The sequence below is a fragment of the Coregonus lavaretus genome (genome assembly GCF_964263955.1).
Source record: "Coregonus lavaretus genome assembly, chromosome: 3".
In the NCBI taxonomy this organism is placed as follows: domain Eukaryota; kingdom Metazoa; phylum Chordata; class Actinopteri; order Salmoniformes; family Salmonidae; genus Coregonus; species Coregonus lavaretus.
This window is the reverse complement of record NC_139990.1, coordinates 71,342,329-71,366,401: the sequence shown is the minus strand read 5'-3', so window position 1 is coordinate 71,366,401 and position 24,073 is coordinate 71,342,329. Positions and strand designations below refer to the sequence as shown.

The following is a 24,073-nucleotide window of genomic DNA, read 5'->3' as shown; positions in this document are numbered from 1 at the left end:
TAGCAGTACTGGGTGATCTGAAAAGTCATAGTCAATAGATCAATAATATAATAATACTTTTAGCAAAACATTTAATTTTCAATTTACAATCTGTAGAAACAATGAGAATAGAAAGGGTCAGAACTTTTGTGAAACATCACAGTACAGTTGAAAAATATATGGCAAATAGAAATCCAATATGGATGGTGTTAAGAGATAGATGGGAGGTGTTGAATGGAGCTGAAGGATGGGACTAATAACAACTAACAACAACTAATAACAAGATAACTAATGTAAAGCATACTGTGTCCATAATAACTATATAGGTTATAGGTTGAGAGCTTTTGTGAAAGAGCACAGTTAGAAAGATATGGCATATAGAAGCAAACCGGATGGACATCATGAAAATGATTGGAGAGGTTGAGGGTAGAGGAAGTTCAGGAGTAAAAACAAACAAAATATAATTATTGTAAAATTGACTGTGTCAATAAAATGTATATACACTGCTCAAAAAAATAAAGGGAACACTTGTTCCAACACAATGTAACTCCAAGTCAATCACACTTCTGTGAAATCAAACTGTCCACTTAGGAAGCAACACTGATTGACAATAAATTTCACATGCTGTTGTGCAAATGGAATAGACAACAGGTGGAAATTATAGGCAATTAGCAAGACACCCCCAATAAAGGACTGGTTTTGCAGGTGGTGACCACAGACCACTTCTCAGTTTCAATGCTTCCTGGCTGATGTTTTGGTCACTGTTGAATGCTGGCGGTGCTTTCACTCTAGTGGTAGCATGAGACGGAGTCTACCACCCACACAAGTGGCTCAGGTAGTGCAGCTCATCCAGGATGGCACATCAATGCGAGCTGTGGCAAGAAGGTTTGCTGTGTCTGTCAGCGTAGTGTCCAGAGCATGGAGGCGCTACCAGGAGACAGGCCAGTACATCAGGAGACGTGGAGGAGGCCGTAGGAGGGCAACAACCCAGCAGCAGGACTGCTACCTCCGCCTTTGTGCAAGGAGGAGCAGGAGGAGCACTGCCAGAGCCCTGCAAAATGACCTCCAGCAGGCCACAAATGTGCATGTGTCTGCTCAAACGGTCAGAAACAGACTCCATGAGGGTGGTATGAGGGCCCGACGTCCACAGGTGGGGGTTGTGCTTACAGCCCAACACCGTGCAGGACATTTGGCATTTGCCAGAGAACACCAAGATTGGCAAATTCACCACTTGCGCCCTGTGCTCTTCACAGATGAAAGCAGGTTCACACTGAGCACGTGACAGAGTCTGGAGACGCCGTGGAGAACGTTCTGCTGCCTGCAACATCCTCCAGCATGACCGGTTTGGCGGTGGGTCAGTCATTGTGTGGGGTGGCATTTCTTTGGGGGGCCGCACAGCCCTCCATGTGCTCGCCAGAGGTAGCCTGACTGCCATTAGGTACCGAGATGAGATCCTCAGACCCCTTGTGAGACCATATGCTGGTGCGGTTGGCCCTGGGTTCCTCCTAATGCAAGACAATGCTAGACCTCATGTGGCTGGAGTGTGTCAGCAGTTCCTGCAAGAGGAAGGCACTGATGCTATGGACTGGCCCGCCCATTCCCCAGACCTGAATCCAATTGAGCACATCTGGGACATCATGTCTAACTCCATCCACCAACGCCACGTTGCACCACAGACTGTTCAGGAGTTGGCGAATGCTTTAGTCCAGTTCTGGGAGGAGATCCCTCAGGAGACCATCCGCCACCTCATCAGGAGCATGCCCAGGCGTTGTAGGGAGGTCATACAGGCACGTGGAGGCCACACACACTACAGAGCCTCATTTTTACTTGTTTTAAGGACATTATAAGTTGGATCAGCCTGTAGTGTGGTTTTCCACTTTAATTTTGAGGGTGACTCCAAATCCAGACCTCCATGGGTTGATAAATTTGATTTCCATTGATAATGTTTTTGTGTGATTTTGTTGTCAGCACATTCAACTATGTAAAGAAAAAGATTATTTCATCATTCAGATCTAGGATGTGTTATTTTAGTGTTCCCTTAATTTTTTTGAGCAGTGTAGTATGTATAAGCTGGAAGTAGAGGCCTAAGCGTTGTTGTTCACTAGTTTACTCCAATTAGGGAAGGGGTGGTGGGGTTGGAAAAGGATATGTATATCTATGTATGTATGTATGTATGTGTATATGTGTGTGTGTGTGTGTGTGTGTATGTATATATATATATATGTATATATATATATGTATATATATATGTATGTATATATATATATATATATATATATATATATATATATATATATATATTGCGAGAAAAAAACAACATATGGGAGATTGGAAGTGATGCAGACAATTACATTGATGGAAGTTACAATCTATCTGCAATATTAAAGCTGATCTACCCCCCAAAAAAACGTTTAAAAGAACTATCTACTAACACTAACCCTAACCTTAACCCTTACCCTAACCCTTATTCTAACACTAACCCTAACCTTAACCCTTACCCTAACCCTTATTCTAAACCTAAACCTAACCGTAACCTTAGCAAGCAGCTGCTTATCAACAGATAGTTTGCTGTTAGTATGACCATCTGTAGAGCATCTACAGACTATCCAAATAAAGTGTGACCAATGTATCGTCTAAAAACCGATGCACAATGCCTTATGCTTTGGTCTTCATCTTGTTACAGTATAATCTAATCATTTGATTACAAATATTAGCAGATTCGGTACAGCTCACATGTTGTTACCCCCCAAAAACAAAGACATTAGTGCATTGTTATTGTGTAACAGCAGCAGAGCTGGTTTTTGCATTCTAAGCAGAGGTTAAGGTCCATCACTTACCGATAGTGACCACTTAGTCGTACTTTATCCAGGAAACTCAATACTTCATAGTCAGCCTCGTCTCGTTTTCCTATCAAGTGCCCAAGTCTACGGTCAGTAAGAGATGCAAATGGTCATTTGCACTTTGTTTCACTGTATGACTGTAATATGGAAATAGTGTTCTTTACATTTATCTTGGCTGCATATTTTCATGGTGGTTAATCATCAACTGGGAGTTGGGTCTCAGCGAAAGTCTCCCTCCTTTTAACACGTGGAAATTGCCAGCCTGACTCTAACTGAGCTACAAATTTTGTTTTGTTTTTTGACACCTTGACTGGCAGCAGCTATTGCTCTCCTGCTGTGTTGGCTAAGGCTTGCCATTTATCATGTGGCAAGCAGATCATATAATGTTGTAGTCATTATCCTACTGATATCTGAATACCAGTCTGGAAATCTTTTTAGTTAACATGGATGCATGCTCTGTCATTGGTGGATTAAGTTTTTTGATGAGCGACTTGACTGAGTTGTGGGAAATGGCATGCCGCATGACATGCCAGGCGATTCCAGAGAGTCACACTGTGAACCACAATAGTTCCAGTGTATCCACTTGACCCATGTTAAGCAGGGCTTCCAACTGAACCTGTTATAGACATTGCCAGTGTGTGTACCTGTGTCTGTGTATATTTGTATAATGTGGACTGTATGCAATATTCAATTGTGGATCTCAAAGTATTCAAATATGAACAATGTATGTTTCCAATATGCATAGGCCTATACACGTGCAATGTCTCACTGCTGCTCTCCCCCATGTCGTTGTACTGTACTGTAGGTGATGGCGTCGGGGCGTAAGGACAGACAGAAGGACAGGGACCGGGAGAGGGAGAGGGCCCTGCTAGACAGCTATGGAGAGAGGAGCTTCCCTGCCCCCTGCCCTGGGGACACACTTCCCTGGAACCTGGCCAAACACCAGAGGGTCAAACGCTCTAAGTCTGCCTCGGGCTCCGGGGACGTCCTGGACCCAGCTGAGAGGGCCGTCATCCGCATCGCAGGTAGGCAGTCTGCTGTCTGCAGCCCGACGACACTCCTCCTGCCACCTCTCACACATGCTACTTTGCTATGCTACTGTTCCCACCAGGCCTCACATTAGGAAATTGGGTCTGAACTAGCTTTGTCTGAATGGGGCTAATGACACACTCTGTGTATGAGTGTGTTTATCATACCAGCCATTGAAGTAGTTGATTTCTGTAGAATTTTGTTGATTGTTTCCATTGGCAGTAGCCTACTGTGTGTGAGTGTGTGTGTGTGTGTGTGTACTGTGTGGGAGACTCCCCAAACATATGAAAGAAGGTACTCTGGTCAGATGAGACTAAAATTGAACTTTTTGGCCATCAAGGAAAACACTATGTCTGGCGCAAACCCAACACCTCTCATCACCCCGAGAACACCACCCCCACAGGGAAGCATGGTGGTGGCAGCATCATGCTGTGGGGATGTTTTACATCGGCAGGGACTGGGAAACTGGTCAGAATTGAAGGAATGATGGATGCCGCTAAATACAGGGAAATTCTTGAAGGAAACACGTTTCAGTCTTCCAGAGATTTGAGACTTGGACGGAGGTTCACCTTCCAGCAGGACAATGACCCTAAGCAGACTGCTAAAGCAACACTCGAGTGGTTTAATGGGAAACATTTAAATGTCTTGGATTCTCAATCCAATTGAGAATCTGTGGTATGACTTAAAGATTGCTGTACACCAGCAGAATCCATCCAACTTGAAGGAGCTGGAGCAGTTTTGCCTTGAAGAATGGGCAAAAATCCCAGTGGCTAGATGTGCCAAGCTTATAGAGACATACCCTAAGAGACTTGCAGCTGTAATTGCTGCAAAACGTGGCTCTACAAAGTATTGACTTTGGGGGGGTGAATAGTTATGCACGCTCAAGTTTTCAGTTTTTTTGGCTTATTTCTTGTTTGTTTCACAATAACAAATAAGTGGTAGGCATGTTGTGTAAATCAAATGATACAACCCCCCCAAAAATCAATTTTAATTCCAGGTTGTAAAGCAACAAAATAGGAAAAATGCCAATGGGGGTGAATACCTTCGCAAGCCACTGTAGTCTTCATTAGAAGCTTGGAGGAAATTCATGTTCCTTCCCCTCATTCTGTAGCATAATTAGAAGAAGATCAATGTCATTGTCCACACACCATGTGAAAATGTGCCTTTGCTTCACTATAACATTTTTGACATCAAACACAAACAACATTAATACATCAGGATCATTATCGTCATCTAGCTAATTTCAATGAAACTATTCAGTGTTTTGCTGGTCTCCTCTCTGGTCAAAGTAAGGTTAGATCTACCCAGCCTTTTCTGATGAAGGTTTTGAGGCCTAAACGCATCCATTGCGTCTGCTGAGATTGAAAATAAGTCTAAGTAATAGCCTACTTTACTTGCGAGTGCTGGCCATCTTTTTCATTATATGTATCCTGTCCCCTGTCTCCTGTGCTCTTCCTCTGTCATAAGACCTGGTGGGGCTGTGTCAGCACACATGGGGCAGCCTTTGTTCTATTCTCTGCTGACATGCTGCCCAGCGTAGGTTATAAACCCTGACAGTAAGGGGAATCATGCATATATCTCAGCCGCTAGCTCTCCAACAGCCAGGGGCATTAAGCTAGGTCTGGGGTGTGCACATTTCAAATGGCAAGTGGACTGCCTCTGCGGCTGCATCTGTGGGTGCATTGCACAGGTACATTATGTACAAAGCCTTTGCTGAGGTGCATCCCAATTTTCTATACTTCTCCCAAAGTGTGCACTTGCACGTTCCCCATCATGGATTTAACGATGGAGGAAAGTGCTAATGCGTGTGGAGAATTGGGACCCACATCAGTCATGTTTGTCAGTCACAGGTGTATGGCATCAATTAGAGCCAGGTATGTGTGGCACAGGAGGCTGCTGAGGGGAGGACGGCTCATTATAATGTCCGGAACGGAGCAAATGGAATGGCATCAAACACCTGGAGACTATGTGTTTGATGTATTTGATACAATTCCACTGATTCCCCTCCAGTCATTAACACGAGCAAGTTCTCCCCAATTAAGGTGCTACCAACCTCCCGTGCTATGTGGGACAGGTGTTAATGAGTAGGCTTTGCTCTGAGTGCAGCAGTGTTCGCTAGAGGCAGGTGTGTATGTGCAGGCTGGCAGGAACCAGAGAACTGTGCCTTCTGCAGAAACAGTGCATTTGGAAAGTATTCTGACCCCTTGACTATATCCACATTTTGTTACTTTACAGCCTTATTCTAAAATTGATTAAATATTTTTTTTTTCTTCTCATCAATCTACACACAATACCCCATAATGACAAAGCAAAAACAGGTTTTTAGAAATATCACATTTACATAAGTATTCAGACCCTTTACTCATTACTTTGTTGAAGCACCTTTGGCAGCGATTACAGCCTCAAGTCTTCTTGGGTATGACGCTACAAGCTTGGCACACCAGTATTTGGGGAGGTTCTCCCATTCTTCTCTGCAGATCCTCTCAAGCTCTGTCAGGATGGATGGGGAGCATTGCTGCACAGCTACAGTTAAAGTCGGAAGTTTACATACACTTTAGCCAAATACATTTAAACTCAGTTTTTCACAATTCCTGACATTTAATCCTAGTAAAGATCCCCTGTCTTAGGTCAGTTAGGATCACCACTTGATTTTAAGAATGTGAAATGTCAGAATAATAGTAGAGAGAATTATTTATTTCAGCTTTTCTTTATTTCATCACATTCCCAGTGGGTCAGAAGTTTACATACACCCAGTTAGTATTTGGTAGCATTGCCTTTAAATTGTTTAACTTGGGTCAAACGTTTCGTGTAGCCTTCCACAAGCTTCCCACAATAAGTTGGGTGAATTTTGGCCCATTCCTCCTGACAGAGCTGGTGTAACTGAGTCAGGTTTGTAGGCCTCCTTGCTCGCACACGCTTTTTCAGTTCTTCCCACAGATTTTCTATAGGATTGAGGTCAGGGCTTTATGATGGTCACTCCAATACCTTGACTTTGGAAGTTTACTTGGGGTCATTGTCCATTTGGAAGACCCATTTGCGACCAAGCATTAACTTCCTGACTGATGTCTTGAGATGTTGCTTCAATATATCCACATCATTTTCCTTCCTCATGATGCCATCTATTTTGTGAAGTGCGCCAGTCCCTCCTGCAGCAAAGCACCTCCACGGCATTATGCTGCCACCCCCGTGCTTCATGGTTGGGATGGTGTTCTTCGGCTTGCAAGTCCCCCCTTTTTCCTCCAAACATAAAGATGGTCATTATGGCCAAACAGTTCTATTTTTGTTTCATCAAACCAGAAGTACGATCTTTGTCCCCATGTGCAGTTGCAAACCGTAGTCTGGCATTTTTATGGTGGTTTTGGAGCAGTGGTTTCTTCCTTGCTGAGCGGCCTTTCAGGTTATGTCGATATAGGACTCGTTTTACTGTGGATATAGATACTTTTGTACCTGTTTCCTCCAGCATCTTCACAAGGTCATTTGCTGTTGTTCTGGGATTGATTTGCACTTTTCGCACCAAAGTACATTCATCTCTAGGAGACAGAACGCGTCTCCTTCCTGAGCAGTATGACGGCGGCGTGGTCCCATGGTGTTTATAGTTGCGTACTATTGTTTGAACAGATTGAACATGGTACCTTCAGGCATTTGGAAATTGCTCCCAAGGATGAACCAGACTTGTGGAGGTCTACAATTGCTTTTTTTTAGGTCTTGGCTGATTTATTTTGATTTTTCCCATGATGTCAAGCAAAGAGGCACTGAGTTTGAAGGTAGGCCTTGAAATACATCCACAGGTACACCTCCAATTGACTCAAATGAGCCTATCAGAAGCTTCTAAAGCCATGACATAATTTTCTGGAATTTTCCAAGCTCTTTAAAGGCACAGTCAACTTAGTGTATGTAAACTTCTGACCCACTGGAATTGTGATACAGTGAATTATAAGTGAAATAATCTGTCTGTAAACAATTGTTGGAAAAATTACTTGTGTCATGCACAAAGTAGATGTCCTAAACGACTTGCCAAAACTATAGTTTGTTAACAAGAAATTTGTGGAGTGGTTGAAAAACTAGTTTTAATGACTCCAACCTAAGTTTACGTAAACTTCCGACTTCAACTGTATTTTCAGGTCTCTCCAGAGATGTTAGTTCGGGTTCAAGTCCGGGCTCTGGCCGGGCCACTCAAGGACATTCATAGACTTGTCCCAAAGCCACTCCTGCGTTGTCTTGGCTGTGTGCTTAGGGTCATTGTTCTGTTGGAAGGTGAACCTTTGCCCCACTCTGAGGCCCTGAGCACTCTGGAGCAGGTTTTCATCAAGGATCTCTCTGTACTTTGCTCCGTTCATCTTTGCCTCGATCCTGACTAGTCTCCCAGTCCATGCCGCTGAAAAACATCCCCACAGCCTGATGCTGCCACCACCGTGCTTCACCGTAGGGATGATGTCAGGTTTCTTCCAGATGTGACACTTGGCATTCAGGCCAAAGAGTTCAATCTTGGTTTCATCAGACCAGAGAATCTTGTTTCTCATGGTCTGAGAGTCTTTAGGTGCTGTTTGGCAAACTCCAAGCGGGCTGTCATGTGCCTTTTACTGAGGAGTGGCTTCCATCTGGTCACTCTACCATAAAGGCCTGATTGGTGGAGTGCTGCGGAGATGGTTGTCCTTCTGGAAGGTTCTCCCATCTCCACAGAGGAACTCTGGAGCTCTGTCAGAGTGACCATCGGATTCTTGGTCACCTCCCTGACCAAGGCCCTTCTACCCCGATTGCTCAGTTTGGCCGGGCGGCGAGCTCTAGGAATAGTCTTGGTGGTTCCAAACTTCTTCCATTTATGAATGACTTGGTTATTGCTCTGACGTGCACTGTCAACTGTGGGACCTTATATAGACAAGTGTGTGCCTTTCCAAATCATGTCCAATCAATTGAATTTCCCACAGGTGGCCTCCAATCAAGTTGTAGAAACATCTCAAGGATGATCAATGGAAACAAGATGCATCTGAGCTCAATTTCGAGTCTCATAGCAAAGGCTCTGAATACTTATGTAATTTTTTTTTTTTTTTAGCAAATATTCTAAAAACCTGTTTTCGCTTTGTCATTATGGGGTATTGTGTGTAGATTACTGAGGATTTTTTAAATAAAATTTTAGATGAAGGCTGTAATGTAACAAAATGTGGAAAAAGTCAAGGGGTCTGAATACTTTCTGAAGGCACTGTAGTTAGTTCTCTCTTAAACACATGTATCCACTAACCTCCCACTCGTGTGGTGAGTCTTAGACAGACAGGTTTTAAAATATACTACTATGAATCTAATTACTTAATAGAAGCTGATTGGAATCACTTATGGGAGCTCTCTGGCTCAGAGGAAGGAGCTGGAGAGTTGTTGGGCTCATCTAGCATGTGTTAGGTTATAAATGAAATGCCATGAAGCTGTATCACCTAGCAGTGACGTGGGGTATTGGCTATTAATCATATAACACTCTACTTTGGCACACTTGGAACAGTTGGGAATGGCTCAATCTGTCTCATTTACACTCTAGTGTCAAAAGGCAATTGTTGAGTTCAACTTAATTCTTCCAGAGGGAGTTCTTCTCAGCTCTTCTACCAGTGTTCTTGAAAAGGGTCAAAGTGAGGTAAAACTAGGGAACAGGGAGGTGAAAGGTCATGTAAGCGCAGGGCAGAGGAATGTGTGGCATCCTTAATGTGTCCTCTGGGACCTGAACTCCAGAGCGGTGTCCACACTTCTCAGTCACACACACCAAAGGTCAAGGGAGAGGAAGAGACTCAGGACAGCCACCCAGTGTTTGAGTGAAGTTACACCATTCACAATGTACAGCCTTGGCAGAACTAGTGTATACCCCTACCAGAGAATTCACTGTGGATTACAATACAGTAGACATTTTGAACGCCATCCAACACCACTAGATATACTAGCCTTGATTTTGGAGGGCTGAAGAAAATCATTCAATGATTTCACCTCAGACAGGAGTTATGAATAAATATGTTGACATTTTTGACACATATTCATGACACATAAAAAATGCAAAAATGTATTACAACATCATGCTAGTTGGACACTTTGACGGCCCTGTTGTGTTCAGAGCTGTAATGTGTGTGAATGGTTTCTGTTTCTGACAGGGCCCTCCTGAGGTAAGGGTTTACTTAACCGGCTAACATCCCTACTGAGTGCCTGTCTATTATTCATAACAGAGCTGCTATGATCTAAAGCTGTCAAAGTCACGGCGCCGTGCATGCATACACGCACTCAAGCAAGCATGTGTACACGCACGCACGCGCACTCACACACACACACACACACACACACACAGAGCAGATTTTAGTGTGGAAAAGAGCCATTTGATAAATAGGCCCATGTGATTCTGCACTGGCTGTATATTGATGACTGTATGAGTCATAAGTCCTCTCTGTTCCTCTCAGAGTGTGTTCACTGTGCTGTAAACCGAGTGAAAGAGAGTCTCTTCAATCAGTGTAATAAATAATCCACCATTCACACGCAGTGGTACTGTCTCAGTCACTGAGGGACTTAGGGTTGAACCAATGCCTGAGGGCTGCCATCAGTAGAATCACTAAAAATAACAGGCTGTCTGTCATTACACACTGTGGTACAGCATGTGACTTATTTGTCTCTCACAGATCTCTAAACACCTCAGGTATTTGCTTGACAGGGGCCCGTAGTGTGTCAGTGGACCCATTTCTCCATCCCTCCGAAAGCCTCCAGACTGCAGTAGCTGTATTGACCATCAGGTGTCAGTCCGCATGGGAACGTTTCCGACCCAGTCCTGGAGTAGCCATGGAAACATTTTACATTTAGCAGACACTCTTATCCAGAGCGACTTACAGTTAGTGAGTGCATACATTTTTCATACTGGCCCCCCGTGGGAAACAAACCCACAACCCTGGCGTTGCAAACGCCATGCTCTACCAACTGAGCTACACGAAACCCATTTGAGCCTCTGGAAAATGTGCCTCATTCTCTATCGTTTTAAATAGAATTACATAGAATATTCCGCTGATCTTATTGGCACAATGGCTCTCCTTTCATTTCACAGAGGATAAGTTTCATACTTATTGAAAAGTCAGTCAGAGGGGTTCAATTTCCTTTTTATGTGTGGAAATGACTTTTTGGACACAGCATAAAACGGCTCACTGACAAAAAGCTCCATTGCATGCTCACGCAACTGAATTACTAAAACATGTTACTAGTATGAAGAGTAGAAGGTGGGGTATTACAGTGGTGCATGATGGTGACTAGATAGAGGCAAGGTAAGGTAGAGCATGGGATGACTAGATAGGCATGTCCCTGACGTCACCAAGATAGAATATCAGACTGAACGACTTGTCAGTAACCAGAGGGTGGCACCAGCCTGTTTCCCTGGCATTCTCCTGTACTGTCACTGTCAACATCATTACACAGTCCTTACACAATCATTAGACATGTAGCACACTGCTCAGAAAAACTCCATACAAGCTGGAGGCTACCTAATGCATAGAGATTCTACATGTAATTATATATGAGCCTAAGCCATGTTTTGAGACTTCTGTCCTGGCTGTAACTGATTAGCATAAAGATGTGTTGTCAGAGGTAGGAGTGAGAGAGGGAGTGATCGATAAACTGAGAGATGGGCTTTAGAAGGCCTCTGACTGTCAGACACTCTGTAGCCCTCCTTACCACACACATACACACACACATACACATACACACACACACACACACACACACACACACACACACACACACACACACACACACACACACACACTCTCAGGGCACTAAGGGACAGCTGGCAGCAAGGTCACTTTGAGATAGGAGGAACACACACAGACCAGTGACACATTTATGTGGGTGCGTAGTAGCCTGACATTTTCTTAGTGTCAGCCATCTTGGTCATCACATACATGTTGGTCTGTGACACAGATTAGATTTGTTACAAATAAATCTAACTTGAAACAAGCAGAGTGCCCAGCCCAGTGCAAACGCAAGGCCAAAAAAGCTGATATTGTTTCTCTACGACCTTCAATTCCTGATTCATTTCTCACTTGCCATATTAATTTCCTCCCCATTGCAAAGGACTATAAATCATAGCGTGCATAAATAAAGACCCACACACGTATTCGTAGTTATGGCTTTAGAATTACAGCTCAGGAGTCTGTTATCTCCCCTGAGATAGGCTTTCTCTGGCCCGCCCTTACTGCCAAGATGAGCGCCTTTTTGCATGTGTGTTTGTGTTTGTGCTTAACTGTGTGTGTGTGTGTGTGCACGCGCATCTGTGTTTACGTGTGTGTGTGTGCGTGCATACTGTATCTTTGTGTGTGTGTGTGCCTGTACTTGCAATCTGCAGCTTCCCTGTATCCGTTCTGCTTACAGTAAATGCGCTCATCGCCACCATCCTCCAGCAGAGTATTCATGAATCCCTTAGACATACATTTATAAAAGCTGCTGTGATTTGTGTGGGCTGTCTGATTAATGACACTTCACTCTCAGGATGTACAACACTGAGAGAAACATTAATGAACACTGATGGATGCTTAAAGCACACTGGCTGTTTGAGCCATACATAAAAAAAAAAAAAAAACGGTTCATAAAGGGTTCTACGGCTGTTCCTGTAGGAGAACTGGGTTCCATGTAGAACCCTTTCACCCAATCAAGAAACCTCAAATAAAAAGTTCTACTTGGAACCAAAAATATTTCTACCTGGAACCAAAAAGGGCTCTCCCTACAGGGACAGCCCAAGAACCCTTTATGGTTCTAGGAAGCACCTTTTTTTTCAAGGATAGGCCTACTTGAATATCAAACAACAGGGCAGATCTCTGTGCTTCCTGCAGAACAAAGGAGAGTGCAGAGACCTAGAGGTGTGAGGTTACTGAGGTGGCATGTTTCAAGCCTGTGTACCTTCATCAATGGCATTACACACATGGGAAAGCTATGAAGGACTCACAAGCCACCTGGGTCAAAGCAAAGGGCACAGGTCACAGTTCAAGTTGGGCATGTTTAATTCCGTGTTTGTGCCAGCTGTGTTTACATGTTAACGTGTTCATGCAGTGTCATATTACTCACCTCATAGGCCGAAGCGGACATATTGAATTTCACACCCATGTTAGTTGTGTTTGTGCAGGGTCATACATCCCCAGGTGCTGTCAGCATGCACAGTATCATACATCACACACATGCACACTAGGGATGTGATAAAAATGTTCTTAAGATTTAAACTGACATTTCTTTACCATTTAAACTAAAAAAAATCGTAAAATTACATGTGAATTCACAATGCAGATATGGTCCTGCATACAGTGAGGGAAAAAAGTATTTGATCCCCTGCTGAATTTGTACGTTTGCCCACTGACAAAGACATGATCAGTCTATATGTCACGAATGTCAGTGTAATGCGGTGGAAGAAGTCAGGCGCAGGTCACAGAACTCTAAGAAACGTACTTTACTAAACGAAGTAAAGAACACAACACAGAAAACCTCCACACAGGGAGGAACTAACCCGCTCATCAACGACACACGTAACAATAAACAATAACACACAAATTCCAAATGAGAGACAGGGGTAAATATAGGGAATACAATCAAACATAATGGGGAACAGGTGTAAACAATAAAGACTAAACTAGACAAACACCGAAACATCGATCGGCAGCAGCTAGTACTCCGGGGACGACGAACGCCGAAGCCTGCCCGAGCAAGGAGGAGGAGCAGCCTCGGCTGAATCCGTGACACTATAATTTTAATGGTAGGTTTATTTGAACAGTAAGAGACAGAATAACAACAAAAAAATCCAGAAAAACGCATGTCAAAAATGTTATAAATTCATTTGCATTTTAATGAGGGAAATAAGTATTTGACCCCCTCTCAATCAGAAAGATTTCTGGATCCCAGGTGTCTTTTATACAGGTAACGAGCTGAGATTAGGAGCACACTCATTCTCACATGCTCCTAATCTCAGCTTGTTACCTGTATAAAAGACACCTGTCCACAGAAGCATTCAATCAATCAGATTCCAAACTCTCCACCATGGCCAAGACCAAAGAGCTCTCCAAAGATGTCAGGGACAAGATTGTAGTCCTACACAAGGCTGGAATGGGCTACAAGACCATCGCCAAGCAGCTTGGTGAGAAGGTGACAACAGTTGGTGCGATTATTCGCAAATGGAAGAAACACAAAATAACTGTCAATCTCCCTCGGCCTGGGGCTCCATGCAAGATCTCACCTCGTGGAGTTGCAATGATCATGAGAACGGTGAGGAATCAGCCCAGAACTACACGGGAGGATCTTGTCAATGATCTCAAGGCAGCTGGGACCATAGTCACCAATAAAACAATTGGTAACACACTACGCCGTGAAGGACTGAAATCCTGCAGCGCTCGCAAGGTCCCCGTGCTCAAGAAAGCACATACACAGGCCCGTCTGAAGTTTGCCAATGAACATCTGTATGATTCAGAGGAGAACTGAGTGAAAGTGTTGTGGTCAGATGATACCAAAATGGAGCTCTTTGGCATCAACTCAACTCGCCTTGTTTGGAGGAGGAGGAATGCTGCCTATGACCCCAAGAACACCATCCCCACCGTCAAACATGGCGGTGGAAACATTATGCTTTGGGGGTGTTTTTCTGCTAAGGGGACAGGACAACTTCACCGCATCAAAGGGACGATGGACGGCGCCATGTACCGTCAAATCTTGGGTGAGAACCTCCTTCCCTCAACCAGGGCATTGAAAATGGGTCGTGGATGGGTATTTCAGCATGACAACGACCCAAAACACACGGCCAAGGCAACAAAGGAGTGGCTCAAGAATAAGCACATTAATGTCCTGGAGTGGCCTAGCCAGTCTCCAGACCTTAATCCCATAGAAAATCTTTGGAGGGAGCTGAAGGTTCGAGTTGCCAAACGTCAGGCTCGAAACCTTAATGACTTGGAGAAGATCTGCAAAGAGGAGTGGAACAAAATCCCTCCTGAGATGTGTGCAAACCTGGTGGCCAACTACAAGAAACGTCTGACCTCTGATTGCCAACAAGGGTTTTGCCACCAAGTACTAAGTCATGTTTTGCAGAGGGGTCAAATACTTATTTCCCTCATTAAAATGCAAATCAATTTCTAACATTTTTGACATGCGTTTTTCTGGATTTTTTTGTTGTTATTCTGTCTCTCACTGTTAAAATAAACCTACCATTAAAATTATAGACTGATCATGTCTTTGTCAGTGGGCAAACGTACAAAATCAGCAGGGGATCAAATACTTTTTTCCCTCACTGTATGACCGCTAGGGGGCAATTCAGTTCAATCTACCGCAGTCTTGGCTACTGTACGGCGCTCACCTTACTACTGTCCCACACCCACTCAGCAACGATGGTAGTAAATGCCGTTTTTAGGTTCTCTGCTGTGTACCTCTCCTCCGTTTTCTCAGTGGTCATGTCCCACTTCTCATCAATGGCTCGTTGCAGTGATGTATGACAGTGTGTTCATAGACGTCCAACAATCTGTTGTTAATGCCACGTATGGGGTGTTTGAGAGCTTGCGCTTTGTACTTGCAAAGCAATCATTATACAATTTCTTCATCCGGGCTGTCACGGTTTTTTGACATGGCATCTTGTAGTCTGGTTCTAGACATGCCATTAGGGTATTGAAGCTGACATCTTCTACCATTGACAATGGCTGCATATCAACTGCAATCATTTCTGTAGTGATTTTCTCACTCCATCCCTTATCGCTCTTATTTTGTGTGAAGAGCCTGTCTAATGTCTGTTGTTGGGGGCCTGCACAGCTGCCAGCAAAGGTTTGGGTCTCACTGTGCCTCCCTTTCAAGCATTGCACCTGTACTGCCACTGTAGCTCAATTCCACCTCGCAATTTGCATTTCACAACCTTTTTATTTAACTTCTCAAAGTATTGCCTTACAGGACTTCGCTGCTGTCACTTCCCTGTCTCACTCTCTGCCATTTTTCCAACTGTTAACGACGATGACGTGCGTAGCGCTTTATACCCGTGGGAAATCATTTGAAAGATGCATATCTCCTCCTACTAGGGTTGGGCAGTATACAGATTTTCATACCGTTTCTGTACCATACCGGGGCATACGGTATTACCGAAAGTGCACACAAGGGGCGCTATTTAAAAAAATATATATCCAGGAGTGGATTGAACCATAAGAAATCTAAGATGTAACCAAGAAGCTTGATCTAGACATCTAGCCACTTAGCTAGCAAGTTAGCAAACCATATGCACAGCTGGAGCCCTGAGCTGGATATCATTTATTTGACACATCTTAGATTTCTTATAGTTATACTTAAGCAGTAGCGTTCTTATAGTTATAAGCAGTGGCGTAGCACGCACCCACCCCGCCCCCACCAGCCCCAACCACAAAATAAAAAAAAATCATACCTTTGGTATTTCAAAGTACCCCGGCATCAGTGGAGGCTGGTGGGAGGAGCTATAGGAGGACAGGGTCATTGTAATGGCTAGAATGGAATCAATGGAATGGTATCAAACGCATCAAACATATGGAAACCACGTTTGACTCCGTTCCAATATTCCATTCCAGCATTTACAATGATCCCATCCTCCTATAGCTCCTCCGACCAGCCTCCGCTGCCCGGTATATGGTATAACCGGTATATTGCCCAAGCCTACCTCCTAGTAACATTACAGCATTGTTGCGATTAGTATTTGTAAAAAATAAAAATCTCCCTTTATGATGATGATTATAGTTTTGTGAAGATTCTTTTTTCTTTTTTCTAAATGCTAACGATCCCAATTTCGTTTAAACGTTCACACCCCTAATGCACACACTCACGTGGACACACACACACACACACATACACACACAAACCCTCTCGAACCCTCTCATGTGGACAGCGTGTGTGAGTAACTTAAGCCCCATGCAAACTGCCTCATGCCTAGGGAAACACAGTGTAGCACACCTGTTGTCTGTTATGTTGGTAACTGGGAAACTGCAAACAATCATCTCAGATTGTGGTGACACAAAGTTAGATATACATAGACACACATTCAAATACACACTTAGTAACGCACGCACCCACACACACACACTGGTCATCTTTCACCTCATTCAGACAACTGGGGAGTCATCAAAGATGTCGTTAACTTGTATCTGGTTAACAACTCACCTATTTTTAGGGGGCTTGCTGAAGTTTTCGAAGCACGGAAAAAAGCAAGACATTTAAATATTTCTAAAGGGCCTGTTGCTGAAACACCAGTAACAAGTACGAATGTGTGATGTGACGTGTGTGTGTGTGGTGTGTGTGTGTGTGAGTATATACGTGTGTATACATCATCAGGTGGGGTGTAGAGGAATGGGGTGAATGGGGTTGTACAGGAACACACCACTCCACTCCCATCTGTTAAGCCACAGTACAGTCTTCTAATACCCTCAGCTCTTTAACCATTGTCAACACAGCAAATGTCCCTCTCCTTGCATTGAGAGACTTGCCACACTGAACTGGAGTATGTTACCTGTCTAAATCCAGCCCCATACCCATACTGTATATAGATGCTGTAAAGGAGTCAATTGAACACACAACGTTTCATTGACCAGTTTGGAGCACATTCAACAAATCGGATCTAACAAAGTGGATATTCGTCAAATCCGTCATGATTTATGTATTGTAACAGGCCCACAATGTGGTTACTTATGTCCAATTTGGAATTATTTGGCTGTTTTCGCTGCATAACATTTAGAAGTTGTCCCTTTTCAGTCCCTTTTCAGGTTTAGAAGTGACTGCTAAATGCTATAAGATGGTTAGCATAGCTAGCATACAGAAATCGGTGGTGGTAGTCAAAGTCATTTTTTAACAGTAATGCAGTTGATTGGTAACGATGACATGAACATGTGTTGGGGTTGACATCCATACAAGCATTATACTCTGATTTTTACCTCAACATAGTGTGAAATACACATATAAACAGTAGCCTAAATGTGGGCAAATTTTGCTGGGGGGCAATGAGGAGACTCGCTTTCGTTCCCCCATGGCCCTTTCTCTCACTCGTTTCCATGGCAATTTCATTGTTTTGGTCATGTTCGATTGACCTCTTTACCACATGTACCGTATGCTGAAGGTTACTCTTATTGTTATGGCACATGGCAATGACAGAATTCTAGAGTTGGCTTCAGCACAGTACATACGGTACAGTCAAGTATGGATGCAAGGCTACTTAGGCTAGTCTAAAGCAGAACAAGCTTGGTCCCAGATCTGTTTGTGCTATCTTGGCAATGTTTGGCTTGACAATAATAATAATCATTTATCAAATTTATATTTTACACTTTTCATAACAATCTGAAAGTGCTTCAAAAGCTAAACGAAACAAGCAATACATCATTATGAGTAGCCTAGCTATAGTTAGGCAAACCAATAGAGGCCAAGTCTTTGAGTGCGTGCATCCTCCAAAGATGGAGAGGGGCAGTTCATGGCTTGATCAGAGGAATGACCAACAATAGCCATAGGAGTTGGCAAGACAGCTTAAACAGATCTGGGACCAGGCTAGATGAAAATGTGGTGAACCACCAGGTCTGTGTTGTTCTGACCTGTGCCTGTAGTGAAACAGTTTCCATTTCCTGTCGGAGTGGGTGTTTGTCTGGAACGGCAACAACGGCTGCTTTTCCAGCGGCAAGTGAGGCGTTTGGACTTATCGTGTTTCCTCACAGGAAAGCCTCCTGGCTGATGTCAGGGACTGGCCTTGGTCATGAGAAACTCGCTGATAGATCGGCCAGGACAGAAATGAAACAACGAGGGGAGATTTTCCTTCGGGACTGTCTCTACTCCCTGCCAGTGTGCTGCTGAGGGGATCTGACGTTTTAAAGACACGGAAATATAACAGACTATAATTGGAGAAGTTAACATTAGAACCGCTGGGCCTCGACGGACCCCCTTTCAATCTAATGAGCAGTCATTCTGACTGCAACATTCTAACAGTGTAATGAATGCATTTCATATATGCTATTGCAAAAATAATCCGTTGGTAGTGTTTATGAAGGCCGTTGGTAACATTACAATACTTGTTTTATTCAATATTCTGTAACACAATAGCATTTGTATTAGTTTATGTTACTGAAGGCTATAAGTAAAAACCCCAAAAACTAAAAAATGCAAGTGTTTAATAAATTTTATTAGTGTTATCTTATAACTATGAAACAGAAAGCATTTGTGTTGGAACACGGTACACCAACCACCAAGACGCACGGTCAAATGATGAAAACATCAGTAGCCTTAACGTCATCATAAGCGCCAAACGCAATAATGACATTATAATGAATATAAGTGTCGATATGACAGCAGTCAAAAATAGTCCATTATTGTCAGCCTGTGCTTGTGTGGGGCTTCACACAATGGCATCAATTCATCCCTTGTCCTAACAGTTGACACAATTTTCCTAACTTTCACTTGCTTGAAACACTTTGACATACCTTTGTTTGATTGTAGTGCGTAATAATCTCCGGTTTTCTCTTTATAGGTGCCTTATTTTGCGCAGAGGGAGGGAGCTCCCGTCTCGCTTTGTTCATGGTGCCTGCCAGACTTGTTTTCTTTGCAAGCGACTTGTTCACCAATGACATTGAAGTGACGAAATTGGCCATATTGACATTTCTCCCCTTGCCAACGTAAGGTTCCACAAGCGTCATCAGCACATTCTCCAACACTCGCTCACCTGCTGCCCGTAGTGGATATTTTCTCAGATATTGAAAGCAGTTCAGCATGTACAATTACACATGCTCTCACTGTGTAACCTACTTCAAGTAGACTGATAGGACTGCTTTGATTCGTTGGACTGTTATAGGGTACATACCATTTTAAGATTATAATTAGAACGGATCAATACAATAGAATGGGCCGCCCTGTTCATGATTCACAATGGCTGATTACATCATTTTGCATCGTTTGCTTCCCCTCGCTCATCAACTCATCCATTTCATGCCCTCCTAAAACTGGTTATAACTCCAGTTCTGTTTGTGATATTAAGATTCTAACACCGACAGTGTGTTATATAGACGTACAGTATTTAGGAAAAGTCAAGGACAGAGGGGGGCATGACTTTAACAATGGCAGAGTAATAATACAAATGAAAATCATGAGCAGTCAAAATGACTACTTTAGCGCTTCTAGTGTTGTTAATGCATGTCAAGGATGTCAAGGGCATATCTGCACTGTAACTCGTTTTTAAACGTATTCATCAATTGAGAGGCAAAACATTTACTTCCACTGCCTGTTGAATGACCCGGACACGACAGCTAGGCAGCAACAGCATAGCGCGTTGGCATAATCTGGGGAAAGGAGGGAAAAATATCCTTGATCATTAGATTTAGTTGCTTTTATTTGGTTTCTGTGATTAGGATTGCAAATACTCTACATTCGAGTAGTTTCTTTTTCTACCAAACTGTTTGTGTTTGGGTCTTGCATCTAATAATGAGAATGTTTTCTTCCTTTTTTAACACCAAGTCAGATGGGAATTGGGCCAGCAGTAGAAATGCGGTAGCAGCTTGTTTGTGTGTATCTTGCTTGTGGAGGAGTTGATATAGGGTGTGGGTGAGTTTTGTTTGGAAAGTATATGCTAAACCCTTGTGGTGCTTTACTACTGTGCTATAGTTTAATGGTGTGCCTGCCTGACAAGTCCTGCAGGTATGCCCAATGCTGCTCTCTCACACTCTCTCTCTGTGTGCTTCCCCTGCCATGTGTCTTTAAGAGGAGGGGCCTGGCATTCATATTGAGTATTTATCTGCTACGGGAGGGGGGTGGGGCTGGGTGCTGGCCACTGGAATGAAGTTGAGAGCTGTGGAGAGCTCATACACTACTGGGAGAACTACAGAGAGGACAGACAGACAGCAGAGGTTGTCACTAACAGGGAAAGAGAGAGAGGGAGCCACTGACCTCAAAAGAAGAAGGAAGAGGAGGACAACAAAAAGAGGAGAAGAGGGTGACCCCATTGACAGACAGCGCCGGCCATGGCCATGTATGAACCCGCCTGCCTGCCCCCCAACGCAGAGGAGCAGGACTTCATCCAGGCATACGAGAACGTCAGGGAGAAGTACAAAGGTACATGCCAGCTAGGGCCCACACACTCACATAGAGGGGTGACTGCTGCTACTGCCAGTGATGACAGGATCGAGTGAGTGAGTGAGTGAGTGTGTGACTGAGGAGGTGTGTTAACAGCACATGTATGAGCCTGTGTACCTTCATCTGTCTTTCTGCATGTTCTACACCATTGTGTGTGTGTGTGTGTGTGTGTGTGTGTGTGTGTGTCTCTCTCTCTCTCTATGTCCTTATGTTTGTGTGTGTGTGTGCAACAGGGAGTGCAGCCAGCCAGCCACACGCTGCTCCTCCAGAGTGCTGAGTGATGTATTGATTGGATCACATGTTTGCTGTCACTCTGCCGGTCTCTCTCTCTGTGGAGGTTGTCAAAGTTCACTGTGGATTTACTCCACTGCTTTACTTTGATATGTGACCATAGCCAACTGGGTCTACCATTCTAACCTTTGACCTTAATGAAATGGAGAGGAGGGGGGCTTACATGTACTGTAAGTGCTCATCTGACTGTGTTATCTTTTGTCCAGCTACAGTGTATGGGACGTGGACAGATGTTGCTTCTCTACAATGAAGTATACTGTCCATCAATATACCGGAGCATATTATCACATTATGTGTAATCTACCTCAATTATATACATTTTCTCCTTAATTGTCTCTTTTGAGCTACTTATCCTTTGGCTAATGTTCCTGGGAAAGAATGTTCCTCTTCTCCCTCCTTGACCGCATCTTCTGTCTAACTGATTAATATTCTGTTGTTCATAGTCTGTCACATCCACTGGTGTTAGTATCAATATCTTCTTTTGGTTCATGATGTTCATATTGTATATAGGCTGGATTTCAATGAACAGTCTTTGTTTAGAAATGTCACCCTGCGTCCACACATCTGAAAAGTGAAGGCATACCTGTGAGGGGAGTCTACCTGGTAGTTTGTATAGGGCTTTATACAGTACCCAAGACTAGTCTGTGATTTTATATCACCGTGGAGGAAAATAGCTAATGTGTAAATGCATACTGTAATGTGGACTTGATTGAATTGAGCCCACAGTCAGAAGATAGTGGGTTGGGGATGCACAGGTGATTATGCACTACCTCAATCATAGACTATCATACTTCATCCATTGACGATCAGGCCTCATCCACTATCCTCATCCACAAATAACCCCATCCACGCCCCGAAACCCCTCCATTGCTATTTCACATCTGTATTAGTGTGTCTTTGTACCCATAACTCCTCCTCTCCATATCCCCGTCTCTCTCCATGTCATCCCTTATTCCCTTACTGTTCTATACATCCAAAGCTCTAACTCCCTCCATCTTTCTCATCCTGGTGTTCCTTCTCTCTCCTTCTCCCTACATTCTGCTCCCCTTTACGTATCCCCATTCTGCTTTCCCCTAGTACGTAGTCCTTCCAGCTGATCCTTGCTTCAGGAAACCGAGAGCTCTTCTATAAATATCGCCCCAGTTTTTTTGTCTCAGAGAGAATCTGGAGAATGAGCCCATGTGCTGAATCAATTTCGCTGTTTAAGGGTGGATCTGTACGTTCTGTTTGTGCACTATATGGGCGTGTGTGTGTATGGGCGCATGCATACACGTGTGTTTTGTTTATTTCAAGCTTAGTTCACTGTGTGTGTGTGTGTGTGTGTGTGTGTGTTTTAGGGGGGTTATGGGACGCATGGCCAAGAACGGTGGCAGCCAGGCAGGTGTTTATATTTGAGACGTTCCTCTGTGTTCTGTATTCACAGTCTCTGTCCTACAGGAAAGGAACGTAAAACTGGCAGACTGTCCTGCTCTGCTCTCCTCGTCCTTATTAAGGCACAGAAGTCAGGGAGGCAATGAGCTGCTCATCTGTCTCTCTCCATCTCTCCCAGTCTCTCTCTGTCTCAGCCCCCTCTCTCACTCTCTCTCCATCCGTCTTTGTATCTCTCTCTGTCTGTCTCTTTCTCGCTCTCTCTCGCTCTCCATCCCTCCCAGTCTCTGTCTCTCTCTGTCTCTCTCTGTCTCTCTCTGTCTCTCTCTGTCTCTCTCTGTCTCTCTGTCTCTCTCTGTCTGTCTCTGTCTCTCTCTGTCTCTCTCTCTCTCTCTCTCTCTCTCTCTCTCTCTCTGTGTCTCTCGTCATCCCTCCCAGTATCTCCGTCTCTCTCACCTCTATCTCTCTTTCTCTCTCTGTCTCTCTCCATCTCTCCCAGTATGTCTCATTCTCCGTCTCTCGGCTCTCACCTCTCTCTCCTTCCTTTCTCTTCAGTGTGTCTGATTGTTGCTTGAGTTAATAGTTTGTCTGTGAACCTGTGTTATTTTCAGTGATGTCAGTGTTATTTCCACGCTACCATGCACAGGTGAATCTAAGGCCATGACTCATCAGACTTATTGTAAACACCCTTGCCTTCAACTCTTGTTCTTGTTCTTCTCTGTGTATCTCTTCTGTATATAGTAGGATGTGTGTATTTCAGTGTACCTACTGATGTCCAATTAATAGAAAGTATTTAGTCTGTAAACGTCGCTAGGTGGCTCGCAGTTCACGGGTCTGGTTGTTCTTCCGCTATGTGACAGTATTGGAGTTTCACTGGGAGATTTCATTTCATTGTCCACACTCACCACTCACCAGAGGATCCCCCATTTAGTTTTCAGCTGTAGCGTGCTTCTTGCCTCACTGTTAGAAGTAGGAGCAGTTGCCATAGAAGTGTTGGATTACGGAACACTTGAATGACTGCGCTCGAAATCTGGGGTGGAGTTGTCAGCCGACGATTGAGAAATTATTATATTCAATGAGAGAAGAAAGTCGGTGATGCATATTATGTGAGAAGAGATAAATATATCTGAATATAGTAATAAGTCGTTGCTCTGGTACTTTGTACTGATACTCCATTGCGTTAGTCAGAGTTTATATACGGTAGAAGACGTATCCCCCTGGGTGATGAAACAACTATTTGAGAATTCTCACGACACTACGGTCTTACATTCATCACAGTCTGTACATTAAATAGAATGTGTTCCTCTCTAGGAGTTACTCAGCCTGTGTTCTTTAATCCATTGTCATATCAGGAAGACGGACAACATTAATGGATAACAATACTGTCATACGTTTGTCAGTGTTTATGTAAGACGTATCCCTCTGTAGGAGTTTGTCAAACATTGCTCTTTGGTTCATTTTCAGATCGGGAGACAACATGACACTGTCTTACATTCGTCAGA

The 24,073-nt window shown here is 43.7% G+C and overlaps 1 protein-coding gene across 2 annotated transcripts in view; it reads left to right on the top strand.

Annotated features, from left to right (window-relative positions):
- Positions 1 to 2,834: 2,834 nt before the first annotated feature.
- LOC311112157 (plectin-like) overlaps positions 2,835 to 24,073 on the top strand; it is a 160,224-nt gene continuing 138,985 nt past the window's right edge. The window contains exons 1-2 of one of the 2 annotated variants that reach the window (XM_084155134.1): positions 2,835 to 2,908; positions 3,625 to 3,844. In XM_084155134.1, the coding sequence (XP_084011260.1) occupies positions 3,628 to 3,844 (217 nt within the window). In that variant the 5' untranslated portion in view covers positions 2,835 to 2,908; positions 3,625 to 3,627. Of the gene's footprint in view, positions 2,909 to 3,624; positions 3,845 to 20,723; positions 20,892 to 24,073 lie in introns of those variants that run through there. The other variant, XM_084155135.1, reaches the window with a different exon arrangement.